This window comes from Chrysemys picta, chromosome 23 (assembly GCF_011386835.1).
Source record: "Chrysemys picta bellii isolate R12L10 chromosome 23, ASM1138683v2, whole genome shotgun sequence".
Taxonomy (NCBI): domain Eukaryota; kingdom Metazoa; phylum Chordata; order Testudines; family Emydidae; genus Chrysemys; species Chrysemys picta.
This window is the reverse complement of record NC_088813.1, coordinates 841,967-862,145: the sequence shown is the minus strand read 5'-3', so window position 1 is coordinate 862,145 and position 20,179 is coordinate 841,967. Positions and strand designations below refer to the sequence as shown.

Here is a 20,179-nt window from a genome sequence, read left to right as displayed (position 1 = left end):
AAAAATTGGAGAGGATGCAGACAAGAGTAACAAAAATGATTTGAAGGCTGGAGAAAATGCCATCCAGTGAGAGGCTCAAGGAACTCAATCTGCTTAGTTTACCAAAAAGAAGGCCGAGAAGTGACTTGACTTATGTATAAGTGCCTCCACAGTGAGAAAATACTAGATACTAAAGGGCTACTGGAAGCTGAAGCTAAATAAATTCAAATTTGAAAATCGGTAACTTTTTTAACTTCCTGTGGACCCTGCTGACATGCACAACTTCTCTAGTGCACATTGATCTTCCCCACTTTGAAATGGAAATAGATGAAAACACAGTAGAGAACTTTTAGCATGTGGCAGCAGGGTCCACAAAGACAGTTAGTGCTTGACAGACTAGGTTGCTGTGCACTAACTATTTATCTAGCCAAGCCCCAAGACTGGATGTCTTTCAGCAAGATATGCTTTTTTAGGGCATGTCTGCAATAGCGATTCCTGTTTAACGATGTTGAATTAACTCCCTCTTTGGATGCTCTTATACTGGAATAAGAGTTCCTTATTTCAAATTAGCTTAATTGACTTCCAAAGTGAATTAAACTAATTCAACATAAGGCACTTGTTTTCCAACATAAGAGTGTCTACAGTCACAGAATATAATATTTTTTTAAAACAATTATTCCCCCTCTCCCCCTATGTCTTGTTAGGACAGACTTAAAGTTATTTGGGTGCCTTAGCTGTGCTTTTCTTACCTTAACCTGCTTGGATTTCTTTTAAGTGCAACTAAACTCTGAATTTCCTTTATGCAGAAGTAGGGATAATTACATCTCTAATGGAATTTACCTTAAATTACTAATACGTACTGTCAGCTACATATATAAAGTAGTTTTTATATGGGAAGTTCTTTAACACCAAACAAGAAATATGAAGCGAATATTGCTCTGCCATATTGCTTCTGATTGGAAAGTTGATGAGCCAAGCAGGAGTCAATTTCAGGGCCTTGCATCAGGTCAGTTTCCATTGTTGGTAACAAATAGGCCTCAAAGTCAGGTATTGAGGTCATTTGTTTATTTAAACAATATACATGACTCCTGTTATTCTTGCACAAAGACCCAGTTGAACAAAGGCAACTTTGAATAACTCCTATCACCCTTCACTCAGGAGGCAGAAGAGCAGCAAATGACCATAAAAATGGCCCTACTGGGTCAGACCAATGGTCCATCTAGCTCAGTATCCTATCTTCCAACAGTGATCAGTGCCAGATGCTTCAGAGGGAGTGAACAGAACAGGGCATTTATCTGGCTATGCATTCTGTCATTCAGTCCCGATGTCTAGCAATCAGAGGTTTAAGGACACTCAAAGCAGGGGGTTGTGTCCCTGACTGTCCTGGCTAGTAGCTATTGATGGATCCATCTTCCAGGAACTTATCTAATTCTTTTTTGAATCCCATTATATTTTTGGCCTTCACAACATCCCCTGGCAACGAGTTCCACAGGTTAACTGTGCAATGTGTGAAAAAGTGCCTATTAATTTCATTGGGTGATCCCTGGTTCATATGTTATGTGAAAGGATTATTCATTTCCCTCCCCCATCATTCATGACTTTATAGACCCCCCCCTTCAATCATCTTTTTTCTAAGCTGAACAGTCCCTGTTTTTAATCTCTCCTTCCATGTCTCGTACTTTTCCCCAATTCTAATATCTTTTTTGAGATAAGGCAATCAGAACTGCATGCACTATTCAAGGTGTGGGTATACCATTGAGCTATAGAGATGTATTATGATATTTGTTGTCCATTTATCTATCCTTTTCCACACTGCCCTCTCCTGATGTACTGCTGCTTATCCACTCCATCCCCATATGAAACATCAACCTTAAGTTTTATTTTTATTTCCACCACATCAGACACAAACTTCTTACCTTCAAAGCCCTTCACAACATGACCCTGCCCTTGCTATCATCTTATTACAAGGTTGGCACATGACAGTTCTGACAATCAATCATGCCAGCCTCAAACACCCAAGCAGGCTGGGAGGGATAGCTTAGTGGTTTGAGCATTGGTCTGCTAAACCCAGGGTTGTGAGTTCAGTCCTTGAGGGGGCCACTTAGGGATCTGGGGCAAAATCAGTACTTGGTCCTGCTAGTGAAGGCATGGGGCTGGACTCGACGACCTATCAAGGTCTTTCAGTTCTAGGAGATGGGATATCTCCATTAATTTATTATTTTTATTTATTTATAAATTTATTTATTTAAGTCTTTGCTTCTCCCACGTGTACTTTTGTGTTTCCTCACAAACTGCTCCTCAGGGTGGGGAAAGGTCTGAAGTACAGTAACTTCTCACTTAAAGTCATCCCGGTTAATGTTGTTTCGTTGTTGATCAATTAGAGAACATGCTCGTTTAAAGTTGCGCAATGCTCCCTTATAATGTTGTTTGGCAGCCACCTGCTTTGTCCACTGCTTGCAGAAAGAGCAGCCTGTTGGAGCTAGCGGGTGGGGGCTTGGAAGCAGGGTAGACCTGCAGCCCCCCATCAGCTCCCCACTTCCCTAAGTTCCCTGTGCTGCAGCTGCCCAACAGGCTATCAATTGCCGGGCAGTTCAGCTGTCCCTCCCCCAACTGCTGGGTGCTGCTCCTGCCCTCTGCCTTGGAACTGCTCCCAGGAGCTTCCTGCTTGCTGTGCAAGGGGGGGAAAAGAGGGGTGCTAATGTCAGGGTGTCCCTCTCCCCCCTGCTCCTGCCCCCCGATCCCCACAGAGTGGGAGATCACGACAGGGCTCAGGACAGAGGGAGTTTGCTGGCAGCAGCTGCTGTCTCAACTTGCTGATCTACTTAAAAAGGCAACGTACTTAGAGTGGGATCAGCGTATTTAAAGGGGCAATGCTCATCTCTCGCACACACTGTGTTCTCTCTCTGCTATGCGGTCTCCCCTCCCTCCATTCCTACTGCCTTGTAGAGTGTGAGGCTACATTAATGTGTTAATCCTTGAGGGCTCAGCCGAGTGCTAGTTCATCATTTAGCAGTAAGGCATTCCTTGGGAAATATCCCACCCTCTTCTACCCTCTGACTTCACCACCTCAACCAAGTTTCACAATCATCATTGCTGTGTACAGTATTAAATTGTTTGTTTAAAATGTATACTCTGTGTGTATGTATATATAAATAAAATATAGTCTTTTGTCTGGGGGAAAAAATTTCCCTGGAACTAGCCACCCCCCCCCCCCATTTACATTAATTCTTATGGGGAAATTGGATTCACTTAACATCATTTCGCTTAAAGTAGCATTTTTCAGGAACATAACTACAATGTTAAGTGAGGAGTTACTGTATATTAGCTGTTTCACAGAGCAGACACCATGCCCATTTACATTCATATTTTGCTTCCCCCCTTCCTTGTTTTTTTTTTAGATCATCAGTACCTGTTAAAAACTTTCATATTAGAAATAAATTAAAAAGGAAAAGTTATTCAGCTTGTGGTAACCAGAGGGCTTTGAGATATGTTGTCCCTATGTATAATGCACTTCAAATTGCATGTGTTCTATGTGCCTGAGGCTGGAGAATTCTTCCTAGAAGGATCTGCACATGCACCCCTGCTCTCCTTGTTCTCCGCACCAAGAGCATAAGGGGGTGTGCTAGTCCAGCACTATCTCAGTTCCTTCCCCACTGCAAATCTCTATACTGGGATCTGAAGCAGAGGGGAAGGAAGGATAGTGCAGTGATTCTCAAACTTTTCTAGACTACTGTACCCCTTTCAGGAGTCTGATTTGTCTTGTGTACCCTAAATTTCACTTCACTTGCTTACAAAATCAAACACAAAAATACAAAAGTGTTACAGCACACTATTACTGAAAAAGTGTTTACTTTCTAATTTTTACCATATAATTATAAAATAAATTGTTTGGAATATAAATATTGTACTTCCATTTCAGTGTGATACTTGAGCCTATTTTTCACTTGTGAGGTTTGGCTGAAGCATGTAACTTATCTTCGGAGGGAGGGAGGGGACAATTGCCCTGCTTGCTGCCCTGCACTTGTAACCCCCCCCCCCAACCCATCCTGTGACACCTCTGAGGGTTGCAACCCACAGGTTGAGAAAAACTGATCTAGATGAGTTGAGTACCCTAGGAAGGGAGGAAGGGTATGTGTACCCCTGGTTGAGAACCATTGGAGTAGTGCACCACACATTGTGACAAGCACTTGAAGGGGGAGTAGTTATTCACCTTGTAGTAACTGGAGCTCTTTAAGAAGATGATGTCCCTATGTGTAGTGCACTACTCCAATGGTTCTCAGTGCACTTCACACAACTCACAAGCAGTCCTCCCCCCCCTTAAGGCTGTGGATGTTTGGATCCTCGTTTCGCTACTGAATGAAGGACTCCTTTGCCTAAGGAGGCAGCTGAACCAGCAATCTGTGCCAAAATAGTGCTTTGGAAGGTGTGGACTGAGCCCCATATAACCATTCTGCAGATGTCTGTAACAAGGACATCCATGAATGAGGCTACTGGGTCTCTCATAGACACTGCTTTCAAGTGCTCACATGAGGGATCTTGTTCAGCTTGTAGCACAGCATTAAGCAACCTCAGGCCCATTTTAACAGCCTCTGAGTGGAAATGGCCTCATCCTTTTTGCAAAGTAGACAAACAGAACTTCCACAATGCCTTAGTCTTCTGCAGATAAAAGGCCAGGGCCTGAAGCACATCCAAAGGTGTGTAAACTCATCCTGCCTGCAAATGTGCAAGTTAGCATAGAACACAGGTTGATAGGAAAGTTCAATACCACTTTAGGAATCAATCTTGGGTGTAACCTCTGTGATAAAGTTCCTCCTTTACCTTGGTGGGTCCTGCTTGCCTCAGAGATTCACAGTAACCCTCAGTTTTGCCACTTTCGTGGCCCAAATCTGCTGTTCACTCAGATAACCTCATCACTGGCCAGTATGGGGAAAAAAAGAGTAAGAACAATCCCCACAGTTTCTGCTGATCCACCATGTGGGTCAGAGAATACCTCCGCACTTCTTCATGTACCCCGGGCCAGAAGAACCATCCTAGGACTCATTCCAGGGTCTTCTCTACCCCTCAATGCCCCCCAAAAAGATGACCATGGGCAAGGCAAGGCTTAATATGGCGTTCTGGTGTTTTCATGGTACTAGGAGCTGCTGTACCTTCTGCCCCTGTACTGGTGCAACAAGAGATCCTTCTTCATTATGAAGTAGGGTCCTGGTCCCTGGGTTTTTCCTTCCATGAGAACCCCATCAATTTCAGTCACCTCCTTCCTAACATTGTCGTACCTTGGATTTTCAGCCTGGGCCCGTCCAAAATTTTCTCTCCTGGGGCTGGTCTGTCCAAGTTCTAGGGGGCCAGTCTCTGTTGTCTCTCCTGGTTCAGAGATATTAGGGTGGGGGTCAGGCTTGGGTGTTTCCTCCTCTGGGGCAGCCTCCTTTCCAGCTACCCTGGTCCGCCTGCCTACAAGGGTGACCCTCTGTCCTTGGGTCAGGATCCGAGTCCCCAAGGCCTTAGCTGCCCTTTTTTTCCTTTTTCGTCTTTCTACCTGACATGGGAATGGAAAACAAATCTGGGGATATTTCAGAGAAGACTGGGGGTTGACAGTCTAGTGTGGATGCCTCACTAACTTCAGCGTTCCCCTCTTTCTCCCATCCTCCTACTAGGAGTAAGCCTCTAAACCCTGGGAAGTCCCTCCGTATGAGCACCAGGTATGGGAGTCTAGCGACTACACCTGCTGCTATCTCAGTAGTGTTCCCCTGGATTTCAATTTTTAGTGGGACGGTGGAGTAGTAACTAATTGTCCCATGGACGCATGTTAGCCCTGTATGTTTAGCCTGCAGCAGCTGACTACGCTTCATGAGCTTCCCTGAGATAAGCGTGATAGCACTCCCCGAATCAACCAGGGCCGTGGTCTCTACCCCATTTAGTTTCACTGTTCTGGTGTACATATGTGGGGTTAGTGAGACCCCCACAAGGTGGATTAGGGAGCATGGATCTGCCCAGGTCCCCAGCTTACACTGCATAGGCTCCTTAGCATTGGGACACTGTGCAGCTATGTGTCCCCACTCCCTGCAGGCGTAACATCGGTATGGGGCCCTAGGCATTCCCCGGTCTCTTGGTTTGGGCAGTCTAACATCATGATCCTCTTCTCCCTCAGTGCTCCGACTCTTTGTGGCTTCTGGTGGGTCTTCAGCCCCTCTCTTTTTCCACCTGGGCTCTAGGGGTTGGTGCTGCTAGTTTATTCCGGGGTGCCTCTTCCTTAACTGGTCGGGTCAGCTCCCTCGCCGTCCTTCGCCTCTCTACCAGTGCAACAACCTCGTCGCAGGTGGAGGGCTCATTCTGGCTTACCTAGGCATGAAGGTCTGGCGGTAGTCCCCTCATGTATCTGTCGATGACCAGAACCTCTAGTATCTCTTCTGGACTCCAGTACACAGTTTGCAACCACTTGCGTGCGAGATGGATGAGATCATACAATTGGGACCGTGGGGTTTTGTTTTCCTGGTACCTCCTGGAGGCAGGTAAGGAATTCACAGACATGTAGATTGCAACACAGCTCTGCCGAACCCAGCCTCGTCCCTGGCCTGCTGCATGATTGCATAGTGGGCCATGAACATGTGTACTGAGGACCACGTCGCAGCTTTACAGATGTCCTGGATCAGAACATTTGCCAGGAAGGCCTCGGAGGATGCCTGTGCTCTAGTTGAGTGGGCTCTGATGATCGGTGGCAGAGGGACTCCCGCTAACTCATAGCGGGTCCGAATGCAAGAGGTGATCCAGTTAGAAATCCTCTGTGTGGACCCTGGAAGGCCCTTCATCGTATCAGCTGTAGAGATGAAAAGCTGAGTCGACTTGCAGAAAGGTTTTGTCCGATCTAGGTAGAAAGCCAGAGACCTTCTTATGTCCAAAGCATAAAGACACCTCTCTTCACTAGTCTCATGGGGCTTAGGGCAGAAGACCACAAGAAAGATGTCCTGGCTCATGTGGAAAGCGGACATCACCTTGGGAAGGAAAGCAGGGTGGGGCCAGAGCTGGACCTTGTCCATATAGAAGACCATGTATGGGGATTCTGAGGTCAGGGGTCACAGCTCAGAGACTCTCCTCACTGATGTCACTGCCATCAGGAAAGCTACCTTCCAAGATAGGTGAGATAGGGAGCACGAGGCCAAAGGCTCAAATGGTGGACCCATAAGCCTGGACATAACCAAGCTGAGATCCCACTCAGAGGTTGGGGACCAGACTTGAAGGAAGAGCCACTCAAGGCTTCTATGGAACCTGACCCTCATGTCACGAGAGGGCACAGTCTTCCCCTGGATTGGTGGATGAAAGGCTGAAATGACCGCCAGGTGCACCATGATAGAAGAGTGCGCCAGGCCCTGGTTCCTTAAATGAAGCAGGTAGTCCAAGATTGACAGCACCGAAGAATGCGAAGGGGAGATGTCCTGTTCGACCGCCCAGCAGGAGAACCTCATCCACTTTGCCAGGTAAGTCAGCCTAGTCAAGGGCTTTCTACTCTCACGGAGGACCTTCTGGACCCATCTCCTTCCTCAGGGTTCAGCCACACAACATCCATGCCATGAGGTGAAGGGACGTGAAGTTGGGGTGCAAGAGTTGGCCATGATCCTGTGACAGCAGGTCCAGTCGGTTTGGCAAGGGCCATGGAGGGATCGCTGATAAACGTGATAGCATCCCGAACCAGTGCTGGCGAGGCCATGCTGGGGCGATCCTGATAACCTGGTGCCTTGTCCCTCTTGATTTTCGCTACGACCTTGCTTATGAGTGGAATCAGAGGGAACGCATACATCAGGCCTCCTGCCCATGGCAGGAGGAAGGCATCAGAGAGGGAGCCCTTGCCCAGACCCCGTCTGGAGCAAAACCTGTGGCATCTCCTGTTCTGCCTGGTGGCGAACAAATCTATGTAGGGAGTTCCCTACCTCTGGAAGATCATGCCGGGTACTTGTGGGTGGAGTACCCACTCGTGGTGGGAGGAGAAGTCCCTGCTTACATGATCTGCTAGCGTGTTCCTGGCACCTGGAAGGTGACATGCTTCCAGATGGATTCTGTGGTCGATGCAGAAGTCCCAGAGACAGAAGTCCCAAGTGCCTCTTGGCAAAGGGCCAAGGATCACGCTCCACCTTGCCTGTTGATGTAGAACATCGAGGCTGTATGGTCCATGAGGACTCTGATCACTCTGCCGGACAGGTGAGCTAGGAAGACTGCACATGCTCTGAGCACCGCCCTGAGTTCTTTGATGTTTATTTGTAGTGTTAACTCCTCTGGGGACCACATACCTTGGGTCTGGAGGGTGCCGAGGTGCGCCCCCCAGCCGAGATCCGAGGCGTCCGAAACCAACTTGACTGAGTGAGGAGTGCTGTTGAAGAGAATTCTTTCCAGGTAAATACTGTCGTGGGGATGGTGACGACCTTCTCCTGGTGGTCCCTGGACTGGGAGTAGACCATCACCAGCCATTGCTGCAGGGGTCACATCCGGATCCTGGCAAAGCGCACCACATATGTACATGCTACCATGTGACCTAGGTAGGCGCAGGCAAACCCTGGCTGTGGTCAGGGGAAATGTGGAGACCTGCACTTAGGACGGAAGAATTGCTACAGACTAGGGACCGAATGGCTAGGTAGCAGTTCTGCAGAAAAGGACCTAGGGGTCACAGTGGACGAGAAGCTGGATATGAGTCAACAGTGTGCTCTTGTTGCCAAGAAGGCTAACGGCATTTTGGGCTGTATAAGTAGGGGCATTGCCAGCAGATCGAGGAACGTGATCGTTCCCCTTTATTCGACATTGGTGAGGCCTCATCTGGAATACTGTGTCCAGTTTTGGGCCCCACACTACAAGAAGGATGTGGAAAAATTGGAAAGAGTCCAGCGGAGGGCAACAAAAATGATTAGGGGTCTGGAGCACATGACTTATGAGGAAAGGCTGAGGGAACTGGGATTGTTTAGTCTCCAGAAGAGAAGAATGAGGGGGGATTTGATAGCAGCCTTCAACTACCTGAAGGGGGGTTCCAAAGAGGATGGAGCTCGGCTGTTCTCAGTGGTGGCAGATGACAGAACAAGGAGCAATGGTCTCAAGTTGCAGTGGGGGAGGTCCAGGTTGGATATCAGGAAAAACTATTTCACTAGGAGGGTGGTGAAACACTGGAATGCGTTACCTAGGGAGGTTGTGGAGTCTCCTTCCTTGGAGGTTTTTAAGGCCCGGCTTGACAAAGCCCTGGCTGGGATGATTTAGCTGGGAATTGGTCCTGCTTTGAGCAGGGGGTTGGACTAGATGACCTCTTGAGGTCCCTTCCAACTCTGATATTCTATGATTCTATGACTTCTGCGATGAGGTCCATCAGTGCCCCGAATCTCTCTAGCGGCAGGAACGCCCTGGCGCAGGTCGAGTCAAGCATTGCGCCGATGAACTGCCTGTCGAAAGGGAGGCCTTGCACTGACTGCTGGCCTTCCGAAGAAAGACCAGAGAGGAGCAACCACAAAGCCCTGAGCAACGAGATGGCCAATACCATGGTACGGGTGGCAGTGTCCGATGCTGCCTGGAGAGCTGTTCTGGCAGCAGTCAAGCCCTCATCCAGGATCGCCCAGAACTCCTTCATAGAAGCCTCAGGAAGTGTGCCCTTGAACTTGGTCAAGGCCTGCCACATATTAAAATCATAGTGGCCTAGTAAGGCCTGATAGTTGGCCACCTGCAACTGTAGACTAGAGGATGAATAAACTTTACGCCCAAACAAGTCTAGTCTCTTTGGGTCTTTAGTCTTAGGGGTACCCTCTGGTTGACCCGATCTCTCCTTGTGGTTGACCACCTCTACCACTAGGGAATTGGGAGCAGGGTGGGTATAAAGGTACTTGTGGCCCTTGGATGGCACAAAGTACTTGTGCTTCACCTCTTGGAGATTGGAGGCAAGGAGAAAGGAGTTTGCCAGAGGGCATTTGTAATTTTAGCGACCCCCTCATGTAGGGGCAAGGCTACCCTGGCTGGGGCCACAGGGCAGAAAACATCAAAGAGGGAGTCTGCAAGTTCCTCTACCTCCTCCACCTGGAGGACCAGGTTGGCGGCAACCCTTTAACAGCTCCTGATGCGCTTTAGCATAATCTTGGGGCATGGTTGGAGAGGGCCCCTCTATGGCCTTGTTTGGGGACAATGAGGAGGAAGCCGACACTAAAGGGTCCTCTGCAACCATAGGTGGTCTGGTGGCTTGCTCGCCCACTTCCTCCTCTGCCTGTGGGGTGCCTGCAGCCAAGGCCTCTTGCGCTGGAGGGGGGGCAGGAGAGGGCAGTAGCCCATCCCTCCAAAGCTCCGGATACCGAATGGGCGGCCTGAGAGGGCTGAGTGAACCCCCAGGGGTTCCATGGGTACCACTGTGCTGGCCATGGAGTCTGAGGCCACGGGCCCGGCTGCAGTGCAGCTGACGTAGTCTGCACTGGAGGTGCCAGAGCCTGTCCTGTCGCTAGGGAACCTTGCTCCAAAACTGAGCCAAAGTCCAAGTGGTCGCTTCTCTGTGACCAAGATAGGGCTGAATGGTGGCTCTGCCCCGATCAGTACCAGTCACTCCTCCTGGAGTTGGATCTGGCTGACCTCAGTGAGAGTGTCTGGATTGGGGCCTCAGCGACCAGTGGCGGATCTGCAATGGCCCCGGGCCAGCGATTTACACCTCATGCTTAACGAGCAGTACCAGGATTTGGAGCGGGATCAGGAACTAGAGTGGGCTTGGTGTCGTGAAGATGTAGCTGCACGCAGTGACACTGCCTTAGGGGATTGGCGATGGTCCGGGGAATGGTACTGTCGGTCCCTCGACCTATCCCTGAAGTGGTACAGGTGCCATGGAGATTCTGGGCACTGACTCCGAAACTCCTGCTGGAGCTGCGCCTTGAGCCTCTCTGCCCTTGTCCTAGGTCTGGAGACCGGATGGGGCTATGAAGCTTCTGCCTATCACAATCAGAAGTGTGTTGGCTGTGAAAGGGCGACCGTTGCCAGAAAGGCAGAAAATGTGGTGGCCCCAACATGGGTTTACCCCAGGACCAGGACCCCGCAGGGGCCAGAGTGGGCAGCACTGGGAGGGACATGTCTTGTGCCACTTGGAGGGCCTCTGTCATGGACGGCATCTGGAGCAGATGAGAACCTCCGCCACTATCCGGGGTAGCCAGCAGGGAGTGGGCTGGGGTACATCGCTCGACCTGAGCTGGGGCCCAGGATCCCCAAGGGGGTGAAGAGGTGGCCGAGACCGGACCTTGGTTCACCCTAGACTTGTCCTTTCCCTTGCGGGAAGCTGGAGACCTTCCTCACCCTGTCTTCCTGGGCTTCTTAGCTGGAGCCATGGAAGGAGACCGGTGCCAGCTCGTAGATGGTACCAACGGTGCTCGGAGCTGAATTGAAGCACTGCTCCAGCATTGGAGTAAGGGCAGACTCCATCAGGGGCACCTTCCAACAAATGTCATGCTCCTTCTTTGTCCTGGGTTCGAAGAACTTGCAGATTTTGCACTTATCACTAATGTGATCTTCGCCCAAGCACCATAAACAACTATTATGTGGCGCACTAATGGGCATGGGCCTTTTAGAGCAATCGCAGGGTTTAAAGCCTAGGGACCGAGGCATGCCCTGTCCTGAGGCGAAGTCCTACTAAATCTCTAACTTAACAAATAGGTTGAACTAAACAAGAGGGAAACTATATACAGTAATATTTGCAAGAGGTAGAGTTCAAACAAACGAAAAGCAACAGCTCTAGCTGAAGCACTGTCACTGGCGGCAAAAAGGAACTGAGGGTTGAGGAGGCCAGCAGCGCCCTATATGCCATGGCATATGCACACCACTCCAGGGGGCACCAGGGGGCCTCTACGGATACTGCTGAGGGAAAAACTTCCAGCACCGGTGCATGTGGCAAGCACACGCACCTAAGTTGAATGGACATGCGCAATCACTTAAAAAAGTTAGAATACATTTTTCTACTTTGAATACAGTTGCTTATTAATTACTTTAAACTTCTTTCCCAAGCCTCTGTATTTTAAATACATGATTTTTTTTCCTAGTATGTTCACTTTTTTAGAATCATGGTCCATGAAAACCCACTTCCACATTATTTTTGTCAGAACCAACTGTCAGAATTTTTAAAAGTAAAAATAGTGGCTCTGTATTTCCATTCATGGGGGTGGGAAAGTGAGGGACTAGCTCCAGGTCCTGCTGACAATCTCTGCTGTTTGGATGCAAACAGAATTCCCGTCTCTCAATCTCACACACTCAGCTTATATGATTTTAGTTAGAACTGCAATATTGACTTGCTTGAAGCAGTTGTGTTTCTTTCAGCATGGAAGTATCAGAGGGGAATGCTCACTGACTAGGGAAAGCTTTCATTAGGTTTTTCTCTAAGGCCTTGGCTACACTTACCGGCAAGTTCGACGGCTGGAAATCGAACTTCTGGGTTCGACTTATCGCGTCTAGTCTGGACGCGATAAGTCGAACCCGGAAGTGCTCGCCGTCGACTGCGGTACTCCAGCTCGCCGAGAGGAGTACCGCGGAGTCGACGGGGGAGCCTGCCTGCCGAGTGTGGACCAAGGTAAGTTTCAACTAATTCGAAATAAGGTACTTCGAACTTCAGCTACGTTATTCACGTAGCTGAAGTTGCGTACCTTAGTTCGAATTAGGGGGGGTAGTGTAGACCAAGCCTAACTTGTCCATGGGGTTTGTGAAGTCACTAATTCATAAAACAAAGTAACGAACTGCTACGGTCACAGAGTGTATCCCAAGGCAACCCTCTAGGAATAAAAGATAGAAGAAAAGATGGAGTTTAAATTATTAGGACATAAAACCTTCCATGCTAACACAATGGCCCTTCTTCCTCATGCTCCCCAGTCCCAGGAGTTGGAACAATTAGTTTTTAATTCTCTTTAAAGCTAGATTTGGAATACAGCATATTACTGATTATCCAAGTAGCATGGGGAACATGGATTTCAGTCAGATAACTGGGAATTTGGATAATCGAGAAGGTAGGAGACATTCAGCAGTGGGGTGGCCTCCCCTGTGGTCAGGGGCTCCTCCTCCTCGCAGTCTTGGCCAGGGGGCTCTGCCCCACTCACTCACCTGACAGCAGGGCTGCAGAGGGCTCCCTGTTCAGCTACAGGGCTGGTGACACCTGATCCCTGAAGGCACAAGGTGCAGGCTATAGTCCTGGCTGAGAAAAGCAGAGACCCAGGGCCAGGATTCTGCTGTACCCTGTCAAGACTGCAGCCTTTCCCCTACATCCTGCTTCTGCAGGGATAGGGTGTCACCAGCCTGGCAGCCATGGAAGTAGCCCTCTGTAGCTCTGCTCACTCAGTCCTATGACAGCAGATTGTAGAGGCTCCCTGTATTGCTGCAGGAGCCATTCAGCTGCAGGGTGGCCTCCCCCATGACCAGGGGTCTGTCCTCCTCCTCCTCCTTGAAGTCTTAGCCCAGAATCTTTGCTCTATTATCTGAACATCCATATTAGTTGAATCCCTTCCTTGTCCCCCAGCATGAGATACATGTGGGACAAGGAAGGGATTTGGATAATGCAGAGGTTCAGATAATAGTGTTTTGGGTAAACAGGAGTATATTGTACTGAACACCTAATTTTAGTGTTTCACTAGAAATACAACTAGAAGTGCCCGGCTTACTAAAAATGATCTCACTTTCTCCTCTAGCTCCCATATACCTGTAAAAAGCAACAGAGTCCTGTGGCACCTTTAAGACTAACAGATGTATTGGAGCATAAGCTTTCGTGGGTGAACGTCAGCAACTCTCTGTTGCTTTTTACAGATCCAGACTAACACAGCTACCCCTCTGATACCATATATCTGCAGAGGCCCTTATCTTGTCCTCCCCAGCCAGGTTTCCTTCACCCATTTACCTTAATAGCAAAGGGATTTTCTGCATGCATGGGCTTGTTGACACACATTGCACTAGTTTAATTTAAAATGGGTTTAAAACATGATTTTGTTATTCCAGTGTAAACATCAGTATGGACTATCAGTTTAAAAACTGGTTATATTGACTTAGCATGCATTGGCTAATTAAAAGGGGCAATCTAGGCCGATGTAAGGCAAGTTTAAACCACTCCAGATGTGCACAAAAAAAGCTGGACTTCTAACTGAAATGACTTAAATATCACATTTAGTAAAACCAGTGTAGCTTTTTCTGTAGACCAGCCCAATTCAGTGATAAGGCCCCAGATGTGAACTGTTGGGAGTTGATGCCCAGCTATGACATGAAATATCCAACCAGCTAATCAAAATGCAGCTTTGAACAGCCACTCACCATTTTCTCTCTCTCTCTCTCATTAATTAAACCAGTCTATTATTTGTTCCTTTTTATAACAGTCTTTATTCTCTCAATTACTTTGCCTAGCATTAATTTAGTCTACATGCCTGCAGACCATCTTTTTTTTTGAAAGCCTCATGTGACATAGTTCTTGTTTGGGTCTCTTTTCCAAAGTGGTGATTTTCTTTAAAAAAAAAAAAAAAAAAAAAAAAATTCTGAAAATTTCATCCTGGAATTAACCACTTGTTTGAGTTCTTTTGTCAAAGAAATCATAAATTTGATAAATCTACTAGATTTCACTTTGAATTCTGATTCCTCATTCTGCAGTACTATCTGGGTTTCATTCCATTCAGTGAGCAGTCTTGAGATGTAAAATAGGGCTATAGTTCATACTATTGTTGATTAACAACTTCATTTGTTGGTGATCTGATTTTCCTATAGTCAGATGTTTGGACAATTTCTCTTACCACAAACAAATGTAAAGCAAATTAAAACTTCTGTAATAAAAAACTATGAAGATTTACTGTAGGGTAAATCAAATACGGGTGAAAAATTGTAGTTTATTGAAACTCATAACTCAAAAAATATAAGATGCTGTAGTGTACAATATGTTACACAACGCACCCTTAGGTGCACATTCAAGTCAAGTAAGAACTCCATCTTTCCCCAAACCCTGGTACCCTAGTACTTGTTTCATATACAATCATGCACACTTACTTTGCAAGAGGAAGCCCCCAGTATTCTGAGGTGTTAATTAGCACCAAAAACAGCACATTTCATTTAAAAAAAATGAAACTGGGGAGCTAAATTAACTTAGCTAATACTTTTTGACAGACACATTCATGGAATTAAACAGCCTAATCTAACCTAAACAGTGTGTGTACTGTACCAGTTTCTGTTATAGTTTGCAATTCTCCCCATATAGCAATAGTGGAGAAGCCAGTTTCTAAACAAACTACTTATGTACTTCCTACACAAAGTTCATCTGACTTTTTTGTTGGAAATAAGTCTATAAGGGGTGTGGAAAATCTGGATCTTTCAAGGACAACTACTGGTCGTAAATAATGGAGTTGTTTTAAGGCAAGGTCTCCACAGTCTGTTAGTGCCTTGTCCAATATGGCCCTCAAGTTTTCTAAAGAAGGGACAGATGTCGACTCAGTTGATAATAAAGGCTGTATTTCTGTTAGCTGCCCATGCACTGAAGGTCCACGATTTTGGGGTATGCTTACTTCTGTGTTTTCACACACAAAGTTGTCTACTATCACACCCCTTTGTAAGTCTCTATTTTTTTGTAAGACACCACCTATTTGAAATTGTTCTGGGGACTCCCATTCATCTAGTTCATCATCATCATCATCATCATCTTTTTCCTCACTTTCCTGAATAAATTTTAGAAATGAAGATTCAAATCCCATTGGTTTATATGCCTTTAAATCAAATGGTCTGGACACTGAATGCTTCTGAAACTTGTTTCTTGTGGTGTGGAGTGAATTTTTTTTAGCATTCTGATTGCTGTGTTGCCAGCCTTCTGTCTCTTTCTCCCTTGGTAACTGCAAAGGCAAACTGTTAAAATAAGAACGGTTTTCTCTACTTTCAGGCAAACCTTCAGTTTTACACAAAGGCTCTGTTATACTACATTCTTCAAAACAACTGGTTTTTGAAGTATGGTTATATTTTAAAGTGCCTGAATACAAAAAAGCACCCGTGTCAAAAACCACACTATTTGCTGCACTCCTATTTTGATTTTCATTGCCTGTATCTTGATGATCGTAAGCAGTGTTTGGTACATAATGTTTTCCATTTTCATGCAGGTTGTCTGTGTGCACTGTATTTTCCTTTTTAAACTCTCTGGTTTCCTCTTTATTTAACGATAGCTCTGATTCCGAAGAGGGTTCCTTTTTAACCATTGTACCACTTTTAACACAAACTACCAGTTTCTCAGTCTGTTGTTCTATATAAATATTGGTCATCTGATGTGTGCGTTTATAATGCCTCACAATACTGCTTTCCAATTTTACTACAGACAGACACCCTTGAACCATGCAAGGGTACTGAGTCTGGTTAGATTTCTCTCTGCACATTTTCAGGGCTTCCTCCTTTGTTTTAAAATGAATCAAATGTTTTTCTTTATTTTTGCCAATTTTCTTAGATTTTTCTTTTATCTGCTTCTCATTCTCATTTATATCATACTGATCTTTCAAACAGTCTTGTTCATTTTTATCATTAAGCAGATTATCCTGCTCCTCTTTATGATTTCCAAAGAGACTACCATAATATTCACTATGGCGGAAATATACATGTTGAGAGTAATGACTGTAATTTGTGAAAATCCTATCACAGCCATTAAGGTCACAATGAATTTCAAAGTCTTTGTTTAGTTCTTCTTCATTAGCATGTTGTTCTATCAAGTGATGTTTCAGCTTGTTAAAAGTATGAAATACAGCAGGGCATTGAGGCTGGTTACATCGAAATCTTGCAGATTCAGTTTCAGAGAGCACTTTTTGATCCTCTAACTGATCAAGGTTATGAAAGTCACTGCAATGCTTAGCAAGAGCCTTAGAACATAAAAAGCGTTTACTACATTCTTTGTATTTGCATGCAAATATTTTTTTACATTTGACGAGTTCCCTTTTTGTTCTTGCTTTATCTTTTTCTAAACAAAGCTGCTCTTTGTTATACTGATGTACAGTTCTATAGTGACGAATCAAGCCTTTCTGATTGGTAAAGGCAGAGTTGCAACTTTTATGAATACAATGGAATGGTTTGTGGTACTTATGCAATATATAACATAAATTTCCTTTGGCAACTGTTCTTTTACTTCCTCTCCCCTCTCTTGAGTCCAATTCTTCCCTGTGGCTGTTTAAAGAGGATATTTTAGAGGGCTTTCCCGTTACATTACTATCTGTGTCTTCACTGGACTCCAAATCAGTTTCAGAACTACACTCTTCCTTCTTCAGGTGGCATAGCTGCTCAGTAGATTGCTCAGTTTGTTCAATATGCTCTTCATCTCTATTAGTACAGCAACCAGGTGTTGAAACTGCATTATTTTTTAGCTTGCCCTCTCCACATGAACCTATGTGCTCACATTTTTCATTAGCAAACAGCTTGTGAGTTATCTTCTCATTGCCAATTTGATGTTTGTTTCTATAATGAATTCTAAGGTGTGTTTTTCTTGTAAATGATCTTTGACAAATATGGCATTTAAATGGTGAATACCGATGTTGAAACATATTTAACTGAAGAACTTTTTCCTTGGAATAATTATGTTTTTTAACATAATGCATTAAGAGAGCTTCTCTGGTCACAAACTCATATTTACAACCTTGACGTTCACAGAAAAATGGTTTAGCTGCCAGTTGAGTGAGATACTGTGTAGGTAAGTTGTCTTGTTGTTCTTGAAAATGAAGTTCTGAGGTAGTTTCATTGACAACTGATTGAGGACACTTGGCATCATTTGATGGATATGACTGTAATGACCCTAAAAAAGGTTTGTGTGTTAAAGTGGAAGAATTTGCAGTAAAGTTAGACTTTAAACTTAAATGTTTCAAGCCCAAGAGAAGTTCCAACATGGCATCTTCAGTATTTGGCACCTTAGAATCCTCATAAAAGGAAGTTTCTGGGGAAGAACAAATTTCTTCCTTGAGATAATTTTTTCCTTTAGAATTTGTATTACAATACAGACTTTCTGGAGAGTCAGTATTCGTATCAGAATTATGCCTAAGATCTGCACTAAGATCTCCAGTAGTTTTGCTGTTTTGACTATCATTGATTAGATTAAAAATATCTTTAGCTTTGATCCCCATCTTTTTTTTAGGTTTGAAATGGTATGGATGAGCCCTTCGAAGATGTTTTTGCATACCTCTGGCATTTTTGTATGTTGAACTACATCCTTCAAAACCACAGGTAATTTTTTTCCCATCAAAAAGTGCCACATGGGAGCATTGTTCTTTTAAACCGGAAGGGTGAAAGACTCCCTGTTGGGATATTAGAGTACTAGAAATTGTTTGATTCTGAGTTATTGTTTCTATCAAAGGGGATAGCTGCTTTTTGGTTACTACAGTAGAGGTTCTGTGGCTCCCAAAATAAACACTACAGTTGCTTTCACTATCAATTTCGTCATCGTCCGAGACTGTTTCTTCCTTAATCTGCAGGATTTCTTGAGAACTTGTTGACCCCACAGACAAAGTAAGATTTTCATATGGACTGAAATTATCTGCTTGATCAACCAGTTGAGACTCAGCAAGATAACTGCAGCTGTCTTTTGAAATAGGCTCTTCAAGTTTAACTGATGTCTCCTTCACTTCTCCATTTGATATTGCAATATTATGCACTGCAAGATGATTCTGAAATTCTGTTTTTGAATAATAGAACTTTTTGCAATCAAGAAAGTTACATGTGTATGATGCATCCCTAAAATGCTGAGCTTCATGGTGGTAAAGCTGCCCCAAGTCACTGAAAACTATGTTGCAGCCATTTAATTCACACTTATAACGTAGATCTTCATGCATTTGTTTGTGATTTAATAATTCATTAACTGACCCAAATCTAGCATAACAATCCATAGACACACACATGTAAGGCTGAGGACCACAATGCACTCGTTCATGCTCCTGCAGATGAAAGGATGTCATGAAGTGACGTCGGCAAAAAGCACACTTCTCTCTTCTGTTTTTCATATCCAAGTAGTGTTTTGCATTTTCATCATTGTTTTGATGTTCAGCCTTTAGATGTACACTTAAATATTTAAATTGCTTAAATACTCTAGAGCAGTCTGTGCCAGGACATGGATATATATCTCTGTCTTGCAAATGGTAATTTTCTAATTGGTTAAATGTGACATATTCATGTGTGTCACTTTTGTTTTTTTCAGATGGTTGTGGTTGCTGCTGCTTTTCCTCTGGTGATGCAGAAGAGTTTCTGGATGTACTGGTCTTTTGTGGTGATCTCTCTTTTTTCAACAGTATTTTCTTTTTTGGTCGGTATGTTCTACTAGGTGGCATTTTAACATGCTCCATTACATGTGGTACAAAAAATTCCTTTCTCTTGAACTTTTTTGTACACACTGGGCATGTATAAATACCATCTTCCATGTGCATCTTAGAATGATGTAGTATTCTAGCCTCTATACATTCTCTTTTGCATAACACACAGAAGAATTTGTATTGGAGCCATCTCTGGTATCTTTCAGAAGAGCCAATGGGCTTTTTCACTCTTGTTCTCTCTTTAGGTTGATTTGTTGCCTCTTTTCCTCCTTCATAGTATTTATGTTCTTTAGTCTCGTCACAATCACTCAAAAGAGTTTCTAACAAGTCAGTTTCATTGACTGACATATCATTACAACTCACATCGTCTTCAGAATCAGAAGCTTCTTTCCCTAAGAGTTTAAGACAATGCCGTTTTAAAGTCTTCCAGTCCCAAAATTCAGGATCAAATGGCCAATATGCTTTTAAAGCTAACAGAAGCTCACAACGGAGTGAGTTTGGAACCAGTGCATTTTCTTCATCAAATTTCTGATCTGGTTGCAAATGCAGTTCTTCCAGCACATTGTAGCCATCCAAATTTGGCTCGAGCAAAAACTCAGTGAGCTGACATGCTCTTCTAACTTCAAGATCCACTGGTAAAAGGCATGCAATTGTTTTACATACAGATGTCTTCATCTCATCATTTCCATTTGATCTGATCTGAAGCGCTCTCACACATAACAAAATAGACACAGCAAGACCTGCTTCTTCTGCCTGTGTGGAAAAATACAAACAAAAGTTATTTTTCATTTTTTTGGTAAATGCATTCTTCCCTGAATCACACACTGGGGAACAACTGTATCTACATCTTGAAATCTGCCTAAAGCTAGAAGTGATGTTTAGGATGGCTATTATAAAACTCTTAGTAGAATAGGCAATTTGGCAGCAGAAAAAATTCCCAATGGAAAAGTTTG

The 20,179-nt window shown here is 44.8% G+C and overlaps 1 protein-coding gene across 19 annotated transcripts in view; it reads right to left on the bottom strand.

The window, feature by feature from the left end:
- Positions 1-14,784: 14,784 nt before the first annotated feature.
- RLF (RLF zinc finger) overlaps positions 14,785-20,179 on the bottom strand; it is a 119,399-nt gene continuing 114,004 nt past the window's right edge. For 17 of the 19 annotated variants that reach the window (XM_065576744.1, XM_065576748.1, XM_065576750.1 and 14 more), the window contains one exon: positions 14,785-19,979. In XM_065576744.1, coding sequence (XP_065432816.1) covers positions 15,204-19,979 — 4,776 coding nt within the window. In that variant the 3' untranslated portion in view covers positions 14,785-15,203. The remainder of the gene's footprint in view (positions 19,980-20,179) is intronic. The other 2 variants (XM_065576763.1, XM_065576764.1) reach the window with 2 other exon arrangements.